At 37.0% G+C, this 18,323-nt stretch overlaps 2 protein-coding genes across 2 annotated transcripts in view; both read right to left on the reverse strand.

The window, feature by feature from the left end:
* Nucleotides 1-18,323, reverse strand: part of GRM7 (glutamate metabotropic receptor 7) — a gene marked incomplete at its 5' end in the record, with an annotated part of 363,151 nt that overhangs the window by 155,216 nt on the left and 189,612 nt on the right. The gene's annotated exons all lie outside the window — the stretch shown is intronic.
* On the reverse strand, nucleotides 2,308-2,800 carry LOC123623022 (40S ribosomal protein S25-like). The gene has a single exon (XM_045529667.1). The coding sequence runs from the start codon at nucleotides 2,746-2,748 to the stop codon at nucleotides 2,371-2,373; it is 378 nt and encodes a 125-aa protein (XP_045385623.1). The 5' UTR covers nucleotides 2,749-2,800; the 3' UTR covers nucleotides 2,308-2,370.

Genomic DNA, 18,323 nt, shown 5'->3' on the forward strand with positions numbered 1-18,323 from the left:
CTCCACTTTTATCTGTTGATAGGTTAATTGGCTTCAATTAGCTCGTATGTCTTATCAGAACCAAACAGATTCTTTAGTCTGACAAATCTTTGGAGTATAGCAAATATTTTCCTAGTTGCAACTTTCTTTACAGGACAGATACAAAATACTGTGGCTTCTCTCTTTCTCAGGATTTAGTGTGATTCCTATCTGCATGGAAATAATTTCATAAGCATCAAAAGACAACAGACAGAGTTGGCATTTACTTTTCCCAGGGGCTATGTCCTGACCAGAAGCTCCCTGCTGTGAGCCCACAGATGTGGCTCCTGCTCCCAAGTCCCCTAGACTGCACTATTTCCTGCCTGGTTTGCAGCCTATTTCTCTAGTCTCAAAAGAGAAAATTCCATTTAATCCCCTTTCTCTGAAATTAACCAGAGTCAATTTCTGCTATATAGAATAAAATATCCCTATCTGACAAATCACTTATTCAACTAATGCTTTTTAAATGCCCACAATCTGTCAGGCATTTGTGATTCACTGATGGGTAAACAACAGGTCTCTGCTCATAGGAGCTCACATCCTAGCAGCAATAATTATAAAAATGGTGATAAGGGCTATCTGATGAAAGATGGTGGGTGTGGGCACTGTGGAGGGTCCCTTTGAATATAGTGCTATGGTTTGAATGTGTCCTCGAAACGTTCACGTGCTTGAAACGTAATTGTTCTGCCTTCATTAATGGATTAATGTTGTTATCATGGGAGTGGGTTTATAATCTTGGGAGTAGCTTTGTTATAAAAGTGAGCTCTCTCAGGCTCTCTTGCTCTTGCCCTCCTGCCATGTAATGCTCTCTACCATGTTATGACACAGCAAGAAGGTCCTCACCAGGCACAGGTGCCACGCTATTGGACTTCCTGTCTAGAACCATGAGCTAAATAAACCCTGTTTATATTCTTATACATTATGCACATGGTAGGTATCCTGTAAAAGTGCATCAGTTGATATTCCAAGTGCCCATCCCTGGAGAACAGATTATTGTCAGTCTGGTACCACGTGTGGCAATGATGCCATAAAGATGTTGCAGCATTTCTCCCTATGGGTTGCCTTATCTCTGCATTCATTAATTAAAGCAATTAGAACGGAGATTCTTTATACAGCTAGTCTAGCCTGGAAAAGCTGACAGTTCAATTGGAGTCATCAGCTAAGTCCCTAAAGTTACAAGCTCTTATAATTAGCAATTGACTTCAAAGGATTTAGCAAACAATGACAAACATGCCGACATTTCCAATCCTTTCTAACACACAGAAGTAATCATCTTTGATACACCACATTAGCACCGTATACAGAGGATGTATGCAATATACTACCAAGTGGGAGATCCACTTTGTAGTGGATGATTGTAAGATAATGTTTTCATCACAATTGATTTTTAAAAAATCACTGAAGATGTGCCAAACAATGGGTATGTGATTTCTAGAAGTCAAAAGAACCGAATTTGATTTAATATGCAGGGAAGACTCAAGTGAATACTCAGAAATTGGTTATTTTATTAGTTTGTGTTTATTCTCTTGGTGGGGAGGGCATTGTCTTCTAGGAAAGAGTCACTTGTTCCCTTGGCGCTGAGAATCTGGGTAGGAGAGATATGACAGAGGAAAATAAAGACAAACTTTATTTGATCTCTTGTCTTTTCTCAGAAATTCTTCATCTGTTAATAAATTTTGGAATTTTTTAGGACATGTGATTTTACAAAAAATACTGATACAGGGAATCTATTGTTTCTTGAGAAGCAATCATACCATCCTACATGCTTTCCCCCACCCTGCTTTCTAGATACTTCCTGTGATGGCAATCAGACACAGTATGGTGACAGAAACAGTTATATCCTATGGAACAAATTATGTATCTAAGCTATTACTAAGTCTACTGTATGGGCAAAGAAAGGGGGCAGAAATCTAAACTGAGAATCGTAAGTCATGATTTAACACTAAATAGAGATCATCTAGTGAGTCATCTGGACCCTCAGTATCTTCATCTGTAAAATGGTATTTAAAGAATTTAAAGAACAAATAGAATCAGCAACATAAACCATTATTTATTACTGCCAACATCCTCACATCCACTTGGGAAACAGTACCTATTTACTTATCAGTAGAGAAGTATTTTGGTGTGTGCTGGTTAAATACCAACAAACAATCCCCATTTTCTCTGAGCCTCTCAGGACACAGAACATTCTGTGGGACAGAAATAACAGTTAACTTCTTAAGTAGGGCCGATCATACACATACACAGAAACATGGGGAATTGACACTTACCCAGACTTTTCATCTTTGTTTGTTTTTTTTTTTTAATTTAATAAAGTTTTATTTTTCCAAATATACAGTTTGTTTGACCTCTTCACGCATGTTCACCAGCAGCTGGGGCATCTCCACCCTTGGTATTTCTGGTATAAATTACTTGAGCTCTGTGCTTTGAAACCAGCTTGATAAGTCCTTTACTAAGGAGCTCCTGAAGGGCTGCCCTGGCCAGGGAACCTCGAATCTTCAGTCTCTCAGAGACCACAGCTGGGGTTATAAGCTTATAGTTGGGAACTTCCTTACAGAGCTTGTCATATGTAGCTTTGTCAAACGAGACTAAATTGTTGAGCTTGTCCCGAACTTTGCCTTTGGACCACTTCTTCTTTTTGGCCTTGCCCCCAGATTTGTTCACTGGGTCTTTGTCTTTCTTGGCTGACTTTCCGGCATCCTTCTTCTTCTTGTCGTCCTTGGGCGGCATTGCGAAGCTTGGAGAAGCGCCGCAACTGCAGCAGCCTCATTAAGATGTCGGACAAAAAGGAAATGCTACTCACGAACAGCCAGACTTTTCATCTTTGAATCATGCTTTTTTGTCAGTCAGTTTTGTTTTGTTTTAGATTTAGAAGAAATCAAAAATTGATCTAATACAAATGTCTCATTTTTAATGTTAAGAAACTGAGGCCCAGGGAAAGGATCAGATTTGATTAGTGTCTTGTCTACTTCCCACTGGTGTTGAAAGTCAACTAGACGAAGGTATTTGATTCTCTGTGTGATATTTTTAAGAGTAGTATCTTCAAATGGGAACATACCCAGATGTGAATGAACAACAGGGTGAGGGACTGGGCATAATTCCTCATAAGATAAGAGCTACTGTTGTTATATGATTTATTGACTGCCTACTGGGAGAGTCATTGTGCTAAGGGCTTTAATACATTTCACGCTCGACCCTCTGTGCCAGAGGGTGAGGTCAGCTCTACACTTAGGATTTTATAGATAAGGAGAGTGAGACTTAGCACAATGACATAGCTTGCCCACGTTTATACACAGCAGGCAACAGAGCCTAAATTTAAGTCTAGTTTTATTTGATTCCAAAGCCAAATTCTTTACAAAGTGGAAAAGAACCACTCTGTAAATTTGCATTATCCATCAAATGAGGCAATAAGTTCCAGCATAGAACAGAAAGCCCAACCGGAAGTTTCTTTTGAGGCCCCTCATGCCCTTATGTTGAATGAACACACGACTGGAGAACCTAGGTTTTCTGATACCCAGTTCCAAACTCTTTCCAATTTTTCGTTTCCACTGCATTGCATAGTACCTTGAACATATTTATATTATATTCTAAATAAACATTTGTTCAATAAGTAATTGCAAAAGCTGTTAAAAGGACTCAAATTGAAATGTATCTTTTCTGCAAAGAAAATGATTGTGAACAAGGTATAAGAATTGTGGTAAATCACGCAGCAAGAAATAGGTACCATAATAGGTACCTTAGTGTGGTAGGTAAGAGGTCAAGTCCTGTGTTTGAATTCTAGACAAGTAAGCTACAAGCTGTGTGACCTTAAGTACACTGTTTAACCTCTCTGAACATCAGGTATCTATCCTTTAATAAAGGGGGATAAAATTAGTACCAACCTCAGATTGCTATTGTGCATTAAATTATATAATCAAATCATAGTGTCTGACTCAAGTAGTCAATCAATGGCAGATTTAATCACAGCTCTTATCAGCTACACCTACAATGGTGGTTTCCAAAAAGACATTAGCAAAATGATTTCCTAAAAAGCAGAAGCTGTAAGTATGCCCCAAGAATTTCAGAAAGCACCTGCTTTTCTGATCTTAATAAGAATATCCAAATTCCACTTTGGTGCCTTGTTCAAAAGGGTAAGTTTTGATGAATTATTCTAATCATTTTCATCAAAGGCAAAAAACCTCTCTAAGGCTTTAAAACGGGGATAATGATATTATCTACTTTAGAGGCTTGTTTTAGAATTAAAAGAGGTAAGGCATGGCATCTGCTTAGATCGTGCCTGGCACCATATTGTAGGTAGGTAATTATAGTAATAATTTAAAAATAGTCAACACTGTATAGGCAATAAATGTTAGTTGTTACATTAGTTAACTTTTTACTTCATTAATGCTGTGAAACAGAAGCCTAAAATCCTCAGTAGCTTGCAAGGACAAACATTTCTTTTCACCCTCATAGATTTGTAGCTTGACTGATTTGTCTGGCAGACTGGGTTCATTTGGGCAACACTGCTCCCTGAAGTGGGAGGGCTGAATTTGAAAGTAGGTTGGGCTTGAGTATGTTCCATGTGTTTCTCATCATCCTTGTTTCCCCAATGCGTGTCTGTCTCATTGTGAATGTCAGGAGTGCAGGCTTCAGCCAGGCTATTCTTCTGCTCCAGTCATGCTCACTAACAATCCATTGACCTAGGCAAGTCACATGGTTCAACCAGAGTCAGTCGGGAAGGGAAGTATATCTGCCCAAAGGGATGAGGGATGGGAGTGAAGATTCGCCAAATGATAATCTAATGCGTCACAGTTGGATTCCAAATGTTCGTGAGCTAGGTAGACCAATTTAATCAATATCATCCAATATCAAATGAACTTCCCTCCAGGCCTCTGGACACACAAACCCTTAGGAATGTGGCTGATTGGATAAGGACAGGTTCAATTCTCTCTCAAGATCTTTTCCTGCAGACCAAGTTGAAAGAAACTAGCCCTCTGGCAGAAAGGCTGCATTTGGAATTCCAAATAAAGAAATCTAGAGCTTAGGGAAATGCACAGTGAAGCAAATGCCAACTCCAGATTCTTATTACCATTGAAGGAGATGACACCTTCAATATATCTCGAATGAAAATTTCCTTTCAAATCTGATGAGGGCTGATATATGTATATAATGCATTTGATGCAATAGACTATTTTAAATACAGTGGACCAAAATGAAGCTTAAAACCAAAGAGAGGAGAGCTCATATGAGCTTCACAGAGAATTCAAGGGGACAATTAACCCAGTTTGTCAAAACAAGTTTGTAAAAATAGTTCATAAGGAATAACATCAGAGATAGAGTTGAAAGAATGCTATGGTGTAGGGAAGTCAGAAAAAATGGTGTCTAGCCCCAGATCTACAATTAAACTGCCAGATTTTAATTCTATTGCTGTTTTCTCAGCCTCAACAGTTTTATCTTGAGAGTGGTCAAGAGTTGAGATTTAATGCCTAAATCTGCCCTTATACTCTGTGTGATCCGGGGCACTTTCATCCTCTGACTCTGTTTCCTCATCTGAAAATAAGTACCCACTCATATAGGATTTTATGAGAATAAATATGTAAAACATTTAAAATAGAGCCTACCAGAGCGCGATCTCTCATTAAACAGTAGTTTTTATGGATGTCAGGGGCATTATCATCATTACACATTGTAAACAGATTTGCTCCATGGGGGTTCGTTCTCTAGATTACAAGGTTTGGTGGTTTCACAAAAGGTCTGCAAGCTCATTGGCCATTGAGGGGCATATCTGTGCCATCTCCCTTTGACACTGGGCAGGCCTTTGTGACTGCCTGGGGCAACAGAACATTGTGGAAGCTCTGGGTGACTCCTGAGGCTGGGTTAGAAAAGGTCAAGCTTCTGCTGGTTTCTCTCTGGGAGGCTTTGGGTACTATGTAAGAAGCCCAGTGATTTTGGGGCCACTGTGTAGTAAGACCCCACACTGAGACCCCATGGAAAGTGAGAGATGCCCAAAACATCCCAGGTCTTTCAGCCCAGACCCAGACATGGAGCCTTCAAGATCCCCCAGCCCCAGCCACCACCTGACTGCAACTGCATGGCAGATTCTAGACAAGAACTGCTTAACTGGCCGGGCACGGTGGCTCACGCCTGTAATCCTAGCACTCTGGCAGGCTGAGGCGGGAGGATTGCTTGAGCTTAGGAGTTCCAGACCAGCCTGAGCAAGAGCGAGACCCCATCTCTACTATAAATAGAAATAAATTATCAAAACAACTAAAAATAGAAAAAAAAAATTAGCCGGGCACGGTGGCGCATGCCTGTAGTCCCAGCTACCCAGGAGGCTGAGGCAGGAGGATCTCTTGAGCCCAGGAGTTTGAGGTTGCTGTGAGCTAGGCTGATGCCACGGCACTCTAGCCCAGGCAAGAGAGTGAGACTGTCTCAACAACAACAAAAAAAAAAAACAAAGAAAAAAACCACAAAAAAAGAACTGCTTAACTGAGCCTAGCCAAGCCTCAGATTCAGGGCAAAATCAAAAACTTTTATTGTTTTGAGTCACTGTTTTTCCATGATTTGTTCTACAGCAATAGATAACCAGATCACAGTGATTCTTCGCAGGTGACTCAGTAGCTATGCTGGTGGAAGGAAAGAGCCAAGGCAGGCAGAAAGGAAGGGGCTCTTGCACATGAGGAAACTGAGGCTCAGAGAAGTTAAACATTTGCCCAGGCCACAGAGCTAATAAACAGTGGAGATAGAACTTAAATTCAAAATTCAATGACTGATTTCATATCTATGCTCTTTTCTTACAGACATCAAGAGTGATATTATCTCTCTTTAATTATACAAAGGAGGTCTATGTATATGCCAAACACTCAAGTCTCCTACTTCTTCTTTAAAAGGGCACAAAAGAAAATTACATGAGATAGAACATGCATGATCTGTAAACTGAAAGTGCTACCATGTAATCTGCAAAAAAATGTAAATCTGATAGAAAAAAAGTATATTGAACCAAGCACTGAACTCTACAGTGTTGACAGAGAGAGTGGCTACACAGAGAGAAATCTAGGATCGAAACCAACCGGGAAGAAGAATGGATTCATGGAGTATAACATATCCCAATAGGTGCATTTATGTTTCATGAGAGAATTGTATGTTGTTTCTAATACACCACAGGAAACCTTGCCATTATGACTCATGGCCTCGTGGCAGTTTGGCTGCGATTTCCTATGTCTTGACACCTCTAACACACCTCACTATTTATTTATTGAGATGACATAAATTCTAGGTCTACACATGAGTGAAAGTAGCTCACACCAGTAGCCAGGGCTCTGAGCTGCTCAAAGCCTGACTCTGACCATGAGGACCACTTCATGACCACACTGGACATGACTGTGATTTCTAAAGAACCCAGTGATCTCCCCTAGTGGCTGGTAGATCTTAAGGGGCAAAGCAAGGGCCAGAATTCCTACTCCTATTCCTAGATTCTTCTACAGTGCCTATGAGGCCAGATGTGAGGGTTAGTACTGACCATAGTTTTATTCTTTTTTATTTTGAAATATTTTCAAACTTACATAAAAGTTGCAAGAATGATAAAGAAAACTTTATATACTCTTTCATCAGTTTGTAACATTTGGCCACATTTTCTAACACATTCTCCTTATCTCTGTGTATGTATGTAAACACCCACATATTTATAGGTGTCTATATCTATATATTTCTAACTTTTTTTCTGAATTGAGCGTAGTTGCCTCTCTTTATCCCTTTACACTTTGGTGTACGTTTCCTAGAAGCAAGGACGTTCTGTTACGTAAACACAGTAAAGTTACCAAATCAGGAACTTCAACACTGATATACTACATTAATTTACTCTCTCTGTTACAAATAATTCACTTGCCTCAGTAATGTAATAGTGTTCTTCTTAGCACTTTTCCCCGTTATGAGATTCAATCCAGGATTGTGTATTGCTTGTAGATGCCATGTCTCTTCATTCTCTTTTACTCTGAAAAAGTTCCCTGGCCTATTTTTGTTTTTATGACATTGTCATTTTGTAAAAATATAGGCTCATTAATTTTTTAATATTTGTTCCTCATTTTTACTTTTTTTCCAATGTTTCCTCGTGATAAGATGATGGTTAAGCATCCCTGACCTGAATATTCAGGTACACAGGTATTCTCAGCACATCGTGTCCAGAGGCTCATGGTGTGCCGTGGCCTTCACTGATGTTATTGATGACAACTGAGTCAAGATGTTGTTAGATTTCTTCACTGGACAGATAATATTGTTTCTTTTCAAGTAAATCATGATCTTTTGTGAGATACTTTGGTATTACTGGCTTTTGAGTACATGATTAAGGATCAGACCCTCACCCCTGACATATACCCCATCTGCCTAAAGGTCTCTGTTCCAGAAGCTTCCATATTCTACTACTGATAAGAGGAATGCAAGATAAGCTTCATAAATGAAAAATTGGGCATTACGTGGTATAGGAAGCCTCTTTGTCCCTGCAAGCCCAAGACTGTTCTACTTCCTTGCTCCCCTACCTAGAGAAACCAGGGCTGAGGGAAGCAGTAGGAGGACCTCATCCCAGCCCTCCTGCACCAAGACACCTGGCAGCCTGGCCTGGGAAACTGCTCTTCTGCTTCCTTAGGTAGCACCATCAAGAAAATGTTATCAAAAAGAACCAAATGGAGTAGAACTTAAAATTATAATAAAAACAACATAAATACTTGCTGGATGGTCTCCAGAGAAGAATGGAGTTGATAAAAGAATAGAATAAACTTTAGGACACATCAATAGAATTTACCTAATTTAAATGAGAGTTCAGCCTATTGGTTGAAAAAATAAATGAGCAGAGTCTCAAGTTACCTGTGTGATAATAACAAAAGAGCCAACATTTATATTATCAGAGTCCCAGCAGGAGAGGAGAAAGAGAGTGAGGCTGAAAAGCTTTAGAAATCATGGCTGAACACTTCCCACATTTGACAAAAGGTGGAAACTTAACAGATAAAGAAGCTGAACTAAGACCAAAAAGGATAAACTCAAAGAAACACATGCAGACACATAGCAATAAAACTTCTGAAAATGAAAGACAAAGGAAAAAATCTTGAAAGCAGGCAGGGAGAAAGGATGCATTACCTACAGGGAATACCAGCTCATATAGCAGTAAATTTCTCATTGAAACCATAGAGGCCAGAAAGACAATACTTTCTAGTGCTGCAAGAGGAGAAATGCCAACTGTGAATTCTATATACAGCGAAACTGCCCCTCGGGAGTAAAGGGGAAATAGAAACTTTCTCCAATGAAGTAAAACAAAAAAATAATTTGTTGCTAGCAGATGGACTGTGAAAGGAAGTTTTTCAAATAGGTAATGATGAAAGAAGGAATCTTGAAGCATCAGGAAAGAAGGAGCAACAGAGTAGAAATATGGGTACATAAAATAGCCTATCATTGTCCTCATAAGTTTCATAAATCATATCTAATGATTAAACAAGAATTATAACTGTCTGATACCCAAGATAATGATATTTAAAAGTAGAGAAGACAAAGGGATCTAATTGGAAGTAAGGTTTCCAAGCTTCACTCAAAGTGGCAAAATGTCAGTTCTAGTAGATTTTCACAAGTTTACAATACATATATTGTGATGCCCAGAACAACCACTATAAAATATATAAATACACTCAAAACACTAAAATTAATCAAGATGGAATCCTAAAAAATGTTTAAGTAACCCAAGAAAATATATAAAGAGAAATAAAAGAGCAAGTATCATAGAAAACAAATAGAAACAAATAATAAAATGCCAGACTGCAGCACTAACATATCAATTATTCTAAACATAAATGGGCTAAGTATGCCAGTCAAAACATAGAGACTTGTAAATAAAAAAAAATGACCCACTTTTATGCTGTTTAAAAGAAATTCACTTCAAATTCAACTACATAGATAGGTTGTAAGAAAAAAGGAAAGAAAAAGATATACCATGCAAGCATTATTTAAACAATAACAAAAAATTAGACATAATATCAGCTGTAATAATATCAGATAGAGTAGACTTCGGAGGATAAAGACAATTACTAGAGACAAATAAAAAAGTTAAAATAATGAAAAAAGGGGTTAATCTACCAGTAAGACATAATGATCTTACATGTGTACTCACCAAAACACAGACACTCAAAATGCATGAAACAAAAACTGACAGAGCTGAAAAGAGTAATAGACAAATCCACAATTACAGCTGAGAAATTCAATGCTCCCTGCTCAGGAACTGGTTTAATAACTAGACAGGAAATCACCGAGGATATAGAAGATATGGACAATATAGTCAGCCAACAGGATCTGACATAATATAGAATGTTCCACCCAATAAGTCAAGAGCCCCACAGGGCGATGAGAACTAAAGAAAGGCAGACCCCCCCCTTAAAAAATTAAGAGAAACGTACACATTTTTTCATTTACCAAGATAACTACATTCCCCACCACAAACAAACCTCAACAAATTTAAAAAACTGAAATCATATGGAGTACTCTAGAACAGCAATGGAATGAAACAAGAAATCAATAATAAAAAGACAAGAAAAATCACTAAATGTGTAGCAATTAAATGGCAAACTTCTAAATAAAAATGAGTTGAAGAGGGCATCTCAAAAGAAATGTTAAGATACCATAGAAGTGAAACAAACATGACATGTCAAAATTTGCAGGATGCACTTGAAGCACTGCTGAGAGAGAAATTTATAGCATTAAATGCTTACATTAAAAAGTACTCAATATAATAACCTAAGCTTTTGTCTCAAGAAATGGAAAAAAGAAGAGTAGAATAAACCCAAAGCATGCAGAAGAAAGGAAATATTAAGAGCAGAAATCATTAAAATTGAAAGTAGGGAATGTATAGAGAAAATCAATGACACAAAAAGTTGACTTTTAACAAAATCAATGAAATTGATAAACTTCTAGCAAAACTGATAAAAAATAAAGAGGACACAAATCACCAACATCAGAAATTAAATAAGATATATTATTGTAGATCCTGAACTCACTAAAAAGGTAAGTGGATATGACCAACAACTTTATATTAAAAAATGCAGCAATTTAAAAAAAAAATAGACTGATTCCTTGGAAACCATAGACTACCTAAATTCAATCAAGAGGAAGTAGACAATCTGAGTAGTCCTATAACCATCAAATAAATTAAGTCTGCAAGAAGCCATCAGGCCAAGTTGGCTTCATGGGAGAATTCTACTGAACACATAAATAAGAATTAATACCAATTTTACCTAGGAAATACAAGAGGGAGAAACATTCTCCATTTTATTTAATGAAGCCAGTATTACTCTGATACCAAACCCCAGCAAAGACAGTGCATAAAATGATAACCACAGACCAATATCTCTCATTAGCTAAGATGTAAAATCCTCAACAAATACTATCAAATGAAATCCCAAAACATATAAAAACAATTGCATCACATGACCATGTAGGATTTATTCTAGGTATGAAAGGGTAGGTCAACATCAGAAAATCAATCAACGTAATCCCCCATGTCAACAAGCCAAATACTACTCATATGATTCCATTGTCACTGCTTGGTGCCAGGGTCCTTGTCAGGTAAACCAGAGCAACTCAAGAGACTTTCGGGAAAAGGGGCATATTCCTTTAAATATGTACTAGAGTCTCTGTGAAAAGTTGCTTCTCACTCAGGCATTTACTAGATATTTATCATGTGCTAAGCACTGTATCTGATGTTATTGTGCTTTATGTTATTTAATACTTACTATTATCTTTACTTTTCAAATGAAGAAAGCAACTCAAAGAAGAGAAGATGATTTACCAAAGGTCATACGACTATTATGTAGAGGACCTGGTGTCTAACTCCAAGTCCCAGTGTCTCCTGGTGACTGGAAGCAGACTACTACACAATCTGGTAATTTTTAAAGCTGAAAGGACGTGTAGCATTTAAGAGGTCCACCTCCCTCTCCTTGTCAATGAGAGGTAGAAGGAGTTCCATAGCATCCTTCCTGGGAGCCCCGGGCAATGCCATAAACACAAAATGAACAAACATTTTATGCAAACTACAAACCAGAGAAACTCTAACTTTAAAAGACTGAAGTCCTATTAATTTCACTATATATTATATATTCTATCTAAATCATTTTCTGTACTGTTTTATTATAAAAACACAAGTATAAGAGCAAGATAAACCAAAACATGTAGAAAAATTCATCCATTCAGAGTTTCAACAGACATCCTTTTAATTTTTACATATTTCTTCCCATTCCTGGTTTACCTGCATATGTTATTTTTACAAAATTATTCACTCAGTCATTTGATACTTTTTAATTGAATACCTAATTAAGCTACAAAAGATTGCTGGACTTTGGAGATATAATGAAAAGGAAAAATAGCCTCTATCCTCATGAAGCTGAGATAGTGATGAGTTGATTTTTATTATTATATCATAGAAATCTTTCTACTTATCTACATATCATTTTAAACCATCAAAAAACAGTCCATTCAGGTAAAACATAATTTGCATGCTTATTTTTAATGTAAAATGTTTGAATTCTTTGCATATTTTTATTATTTTAGATAATAATAAAATGTTGGTGCTTGTTTTTCTTTTGTTTTAGATTATTTCTTTACCTTAGGCTCCAAGGAGTGAGTTTATAAAGTTACAAGAGTATGAATATCTTTATGGCATTTAAACATATTGATATTGCCAAATTTATTTCTAAAATGTTTGTCCATACATTATACAGCTACCAGGAAGATACATAAGTTTTACCATATATGTAGCAAATTTGGGTATTATTGCAATTTTCAAAAACTTTTTAATAGGATGTTTTCAAACATAAAGAAAAAAGAGAGATAGTCTAATGGATCCCCCAGTGTAAGACACTCAACTTTAATAATTATTAATAGCACACTTTGAACTATTTCTTATATTGACAGGTATTAAAGGGAGGCACCTTTTTTTTTTTCACCCAAAACACAATAAGTATGCTAGAAGCGATATTTCAACATTATAGTTTCAGGCTAAGACAGATGCAACCATTTACTCAACAAGCCAGTTTCTAGTTAGAGACTATCACACAGAGATAATTTGAATTGCATGACATTTTTGGATGAATTCAAATGTTGCCTTGTTTATTTTATGTATATGTCTAGGGGGAGGGTTAAACAGGCAGAATCTTCTACACCTCTTCAGTTCATTGCGTATTTGCTCTGCTTCCATATATATCAGAGTGCTCTGCGTGTAGTCTGTATTTTGCCCTAAAGCCTATGTATTTTGTGCTATAACTCTATTTTTAAGTGAAGTTTAAGTGCAAGATAACTATGTGACCCAAAAGGTAAACACAGTGGGAAAGAAAAAGGTTCACAAAAAAAGAAAAAAAGTGAATATACTAAATTTTCATTATATCATATGTATAACTTCCATATATTGAATTTAAAATGGTGGTTTATTAGTTATATAAACTTTTTTTTGTTCACTTGGTACGTTTTTCTGTTATAATTGTATAATTGTTTGAGAATCTTTGGTTGGGATGGATTTCAGTAAATATTTTGCCATATTTTATCTATTAATATTATAGGATATATAGATATGAACTAATATTATAGGTCATATATTAGTATTATGCCCCATTAATATTATAGGGTATGTAATATTATAAATTAGTTTGTTATATATTGTATATATTATTCATAATACCTCTTATGTGTAGTCTATATTTTGCCCTAAAGCCTATATATTCTGTGCTGTAACTTTAAGTGAAGCTTATATCCAAGAAAGCTGTGATCCCAACATATCAATATATGAAGAGCATACATTCATAATATAATATCTAATAAATTAATCAATTTGTAATATTATATTATAGCAATATTATACACACAATTCTGGTTGGCACTATCATGCATCCATGCATTCTACGTGAAGAATCTGGATGAACCACAGAACAATACACAGCAAGCTACACTGTCACCTGAAGCATCAACCTTGTAGACATATGTCATGATTATCATGGCTTTACAATGTCAGGTTGGAGAGCCAGTGTTTTAAAACTGACATATCAGGGTCCAAATCCTGACTCTGCCTATTAGCTAGTAAGTACCAGTGTGTGATTTAAATTAGTTCTCTGAGCTACATTTGTAAAATGGGAATAACAACATGTACATCAAAAGTTTGTTGTGGAAACTAAATTAGACTATGCAAAGTGGTTTATAATTGATATTCAACAGATGGTGATAGTGGTAGAGCGGGAGGGAAAAGGTAACATTTTCTAGTTCACAACCATTATCTTTTTAAAAACTGAAAAAGAATAGAAAATACTTTTCTTACAGTGTTTATGTGTGCATTTGGATTGTGTTGTAAAATGTATTTCTTATTATAGACCACAGTCAGATAAGTTTTTAAAAACAGATATCTGTGGAGGCACTTTACTACTGTAACAATGGTAGTAGTTCCTCCTTCATGGAGTGGTTGTTAAATGACTTTAAGCAGGTAAAGTACTCAAAGCAACACCTGCAGAGGGCAAGCAATTGGAAAGGGCTAAAAATTAATTATCAGTAGTGCTTAGATATTGTTTGTATTAGTGAAATCTGTCACTCTGTCACCATTTATGTCAGAAGTGTTACTTGAGACACACTCTAACTCTATGGTCCACCGGGTAATGCCTTCTCCCAAAAGAAAAAATAAAGACCTTTCTAGATCAGAGGTTTCCAGAATGTGGGGTAAGGACAAACAATGGGGAGGGGAGTCTGAAATACAAGAAGCAACGTTTTATTTTGCCAAGAACATTGTGTTAGTCCATTTAATGTTGCTGTAAAAGAATACCTGAGGCTGGGTAATTTATAAAAAAAACTAAAAAAGAGGGTTCTTTGGCTCATGATTTTGGTGGTTGGGAAGTCCAAGAAGCACAGTGCCAGCATCTGCTTAGCTTTGGGTGGGGTCATCGTGTTGCCTCACCACACGGTGGAAAAGTGGAGTGTGAAGCAGGCCCGTGCAGAGAGACCAAACATGAAAGACCAAACATGTTGCCTTGTAACAACCCACTTGCTCCGCTGGAACTAATCCAGTCCCATGAGAGAGAACTCACTCCCAATGATCCCTTCATAACAGTGTATCTATCATGACTCAAACACCTCTTAAATGCACCATCTCCCAACATAGCCATACCAGGGCCCAAGACTCAACGTGAATTTCGGTGGGGACAAACCATGTTCAAACCATAGCAGACATAAAAACAAGCACAACAGTCTTCCTACCTTTTATCATCATCATCATTTCTTAAAAAGCAAGAACACTTAAGTACAAATAAAACAGGGGGAAAATCTCAGAAGAAAAGTAATCAAAACAAATTTAAATTTATAAAAAATCTCATGATATTGTTCTTCCCTATTCTTAGAGCAATATGAAACATGCTCAGATCAAAGTCAGTTCAAGAAGCAGTATTTAAAATACACATTTTTGCCTTGTCCTTTAAAAAAAACTTTAAAGCATAGCTCAACTTCCATAAGATTCAATGCCTGTTTCTGGAGGATCTGCCATGTCTGTTTATGTGTGTGCACCTACTTACACATTCACTTATGTCTTAACATTTAAGACACCTTAAGTTATACGTTCTGTCACTGCTCTTGAATTGCTGGAGAAAAATAAACATTCAAGTACTTCTACTTTTCAGGTTCCCTCTTACATGTGGGCAGAGTTTGTGAACATGAATTAATAATCTACACTATTAACTTCCTATGCATTGGTATCAAATATTCTTTTGGCATTGTGCCAAAAGATAAGTACTATGAAATGACTACCTTAAAAAATATATTTTCTATAATCTCTGAAAAAGCAAAAATTAAGAGAGCAAAAAGACTCTCTGGGAAAATGGGGCTACTGCAACACATACGTATTGAAAGAATCATCAATTATTGAACTTCCTTAAGTTCTTTCTGATACTTTGGGATGATGTGATGTTTATCTTGCCTTTGAGTTTGAATTTAAATATCTTGTGTTTAAATGTCTTGAAATCAATTTTTCCAACTTATTGAAACAGACAAACGTATGCATAAAGCAAAAGACACAATAAAGATATTATGAACAGATCTATCTCCCAGAAACTTAGGGGCTGTGGTATTAGAACTGAGGTCCTTCATTCCGTGGCCATGGTATACTTCCCCAATTAGATGGATCTAATTGATATGCCCAGGCACTTTCAATAGGTGACTTGAGAAAGTCATTAAGGAACATTTCAATAACAAGTTCTAACTCTCTTGAGAGTGTATGCAGTTTTAAACATTGTTAACGTAAGGAAAAGCATGTGTATTACTTTTCTACTGTTGTGTAACAAATTACCCCAACACTCAATGACTTAAAACAGCAAATATTTATTTTCTCGTCATATCTGTGGGTTAAAAATCTGGGTACAGCTTAGCTGGGTTGAGTCAAGGTGTCCGCTGGAGCTGAGGCTCATCTCAAAGGCCAAATGGCAGAAGATTCACTCTCAGGCTCTCTGGTTGTTGGCAGGATACAGTTTCCCACGGCTGTTGGAGTGAGGGCCTCAGCTCCTTCCTGTCTCTAAGCCAGAGGCCCCAGTTCCTTGCCTTTCATAGAAACTGACACCCTAGCAGCTAACTTCTTTCAGCGCAGGCAGGGAAGAGTGTGAGGCAGCACCCAAGACAGAGGCCACAGTCTTTTTGTAACCTAATTTCAGAAATGAACACCCTACTACCATTGTCTATTTCACTTGTTGGAAATGAGTTGCCAGCTTTGGCCCACACAAAAATAGAAGGGTACCCAAGGGCACACATTCAAGAGGTAGGAGACTCAGGGGCATTTCAGAGGCTAAATGCCCCAACATCACTAAATCAGAAAAGTAGAGTTAGGTAGAAATTGTACACATCCTAACACCAGACGTATTGGTTTTTTCTGCTTTGCTCAGTATTGGAGCCCAGTTCTAAAAACTGTGCCTGGCACATGACTGAAGGAAGGAATGCACGGAGGACGTGCCAAGCCATGTCCCCTGACCGGGCTTCCCTTTGCTCATCCTCACATGCAGGGATTTGGCGCATGTGATTTCCACTCTCTGGTTCTCCCAGCTCTGAGCACTGGAGGAGACAAATCATCACACTTTATGGGTGTTTCACCCACATGTTGCCACATATTCCGCTTATGGTGTATCGATCTTATCCAGTATAAACTAATCCTTACAGTATGAACAAATGGGTTTTAAACTATACTGACAATGGAACCTTAACTTGAAGAAAATAATTTTTTTTTTTTTGAGACAGGGTCTTTCTTTGTTGCCCAGGCTAGAGTGCAGTGGTGTTATTGTTGCTCACTGCAACCTCAAACTCCTGGGCTCAAGTGATCCTCCTGCCTCAGCCTCCCAAGTAGCTGAGACTACAGGTGTGTGCCCCAGTGCCTGGCTAATTTTTCTATTTTTTTTGTAGAGACAAGGTCTCATTCTTGCTCAGGCTGGTCTCAACTCCTGGCCTCAAGTAATCCTCCCACCTTGGCCTCCCAGCGTGCTAGGATTACAGGCATGAGCCAACATGCCCAGCCAGAAAATAATATTAATATTGGCACAAGTGAATGATCAGAAAATGGCAGGGCTGCCACTTTTATTCCTTCTCCAGCCCCATTAAAGGGTATCAAAAATTCTGATCCAACAAGATCTGACAAAGTCTACCCACAAAAAAAGTCAAATATATTAGAAACACAATTAGAAATACAGACAGTTCCAGTCTTGTTAGAAATACACCTTACCATAAGTCTTTATTTTATATTTACATATTGTTTCATTATGAGGTGCTTTTTGAGTTGTAACAACTATTCAAAACTATTCTGGAAATAAACTAATTTTAGCATCAGATCTTTGAATCTTTGTACAAAAACTGTTAAACCAAATGCTTGCTTTTTTAAAAAACTAATAAAGTGTATTCAATTATATTACTCTCACTAAAATATTAATAGCACTTTCTATAGTAACACAGTATGAGTGAATCTTTTTCTTTTAATGCAATAAATTATGTAGATTATGTGTTTTCTCTTTAGCTAATAATTTTTAATGTCTATTTTATGTTTTATAACATCACAAATAATAATATAGTATCCCATACATAATATATAATGTTAGTACATATATTATTAGGTTAAGTATGAAATGTCTGATTTCATTAAGTACTAAGTTAGACAGTTGATATCTCTGACATTTCACTTTGGCATTTCTTATTTTATTTTTATTGTGAAGGTACATCCTCAGTCTTTCAAGTGCATGGTTTGGCTTGTGATTATCTTTCTTTTTTTTTTTTTTTTTTTGAGACAGAGTGTCACTTTGTTGCCC

Source organism: Lemur catta, chromosome 18 (genome assembly GCF_020740605.2).
Source record: "Lemur catta isolate mLemCat1 chromosome 18, mLemCat1.pri, whole genome shotgun sequence".
Classification (NCBI taxonomy): Eukaryota; Metazoa; Chordata; class Mammalia; order Primates; family Lemuridae; genus Lemur; species Lemur catta.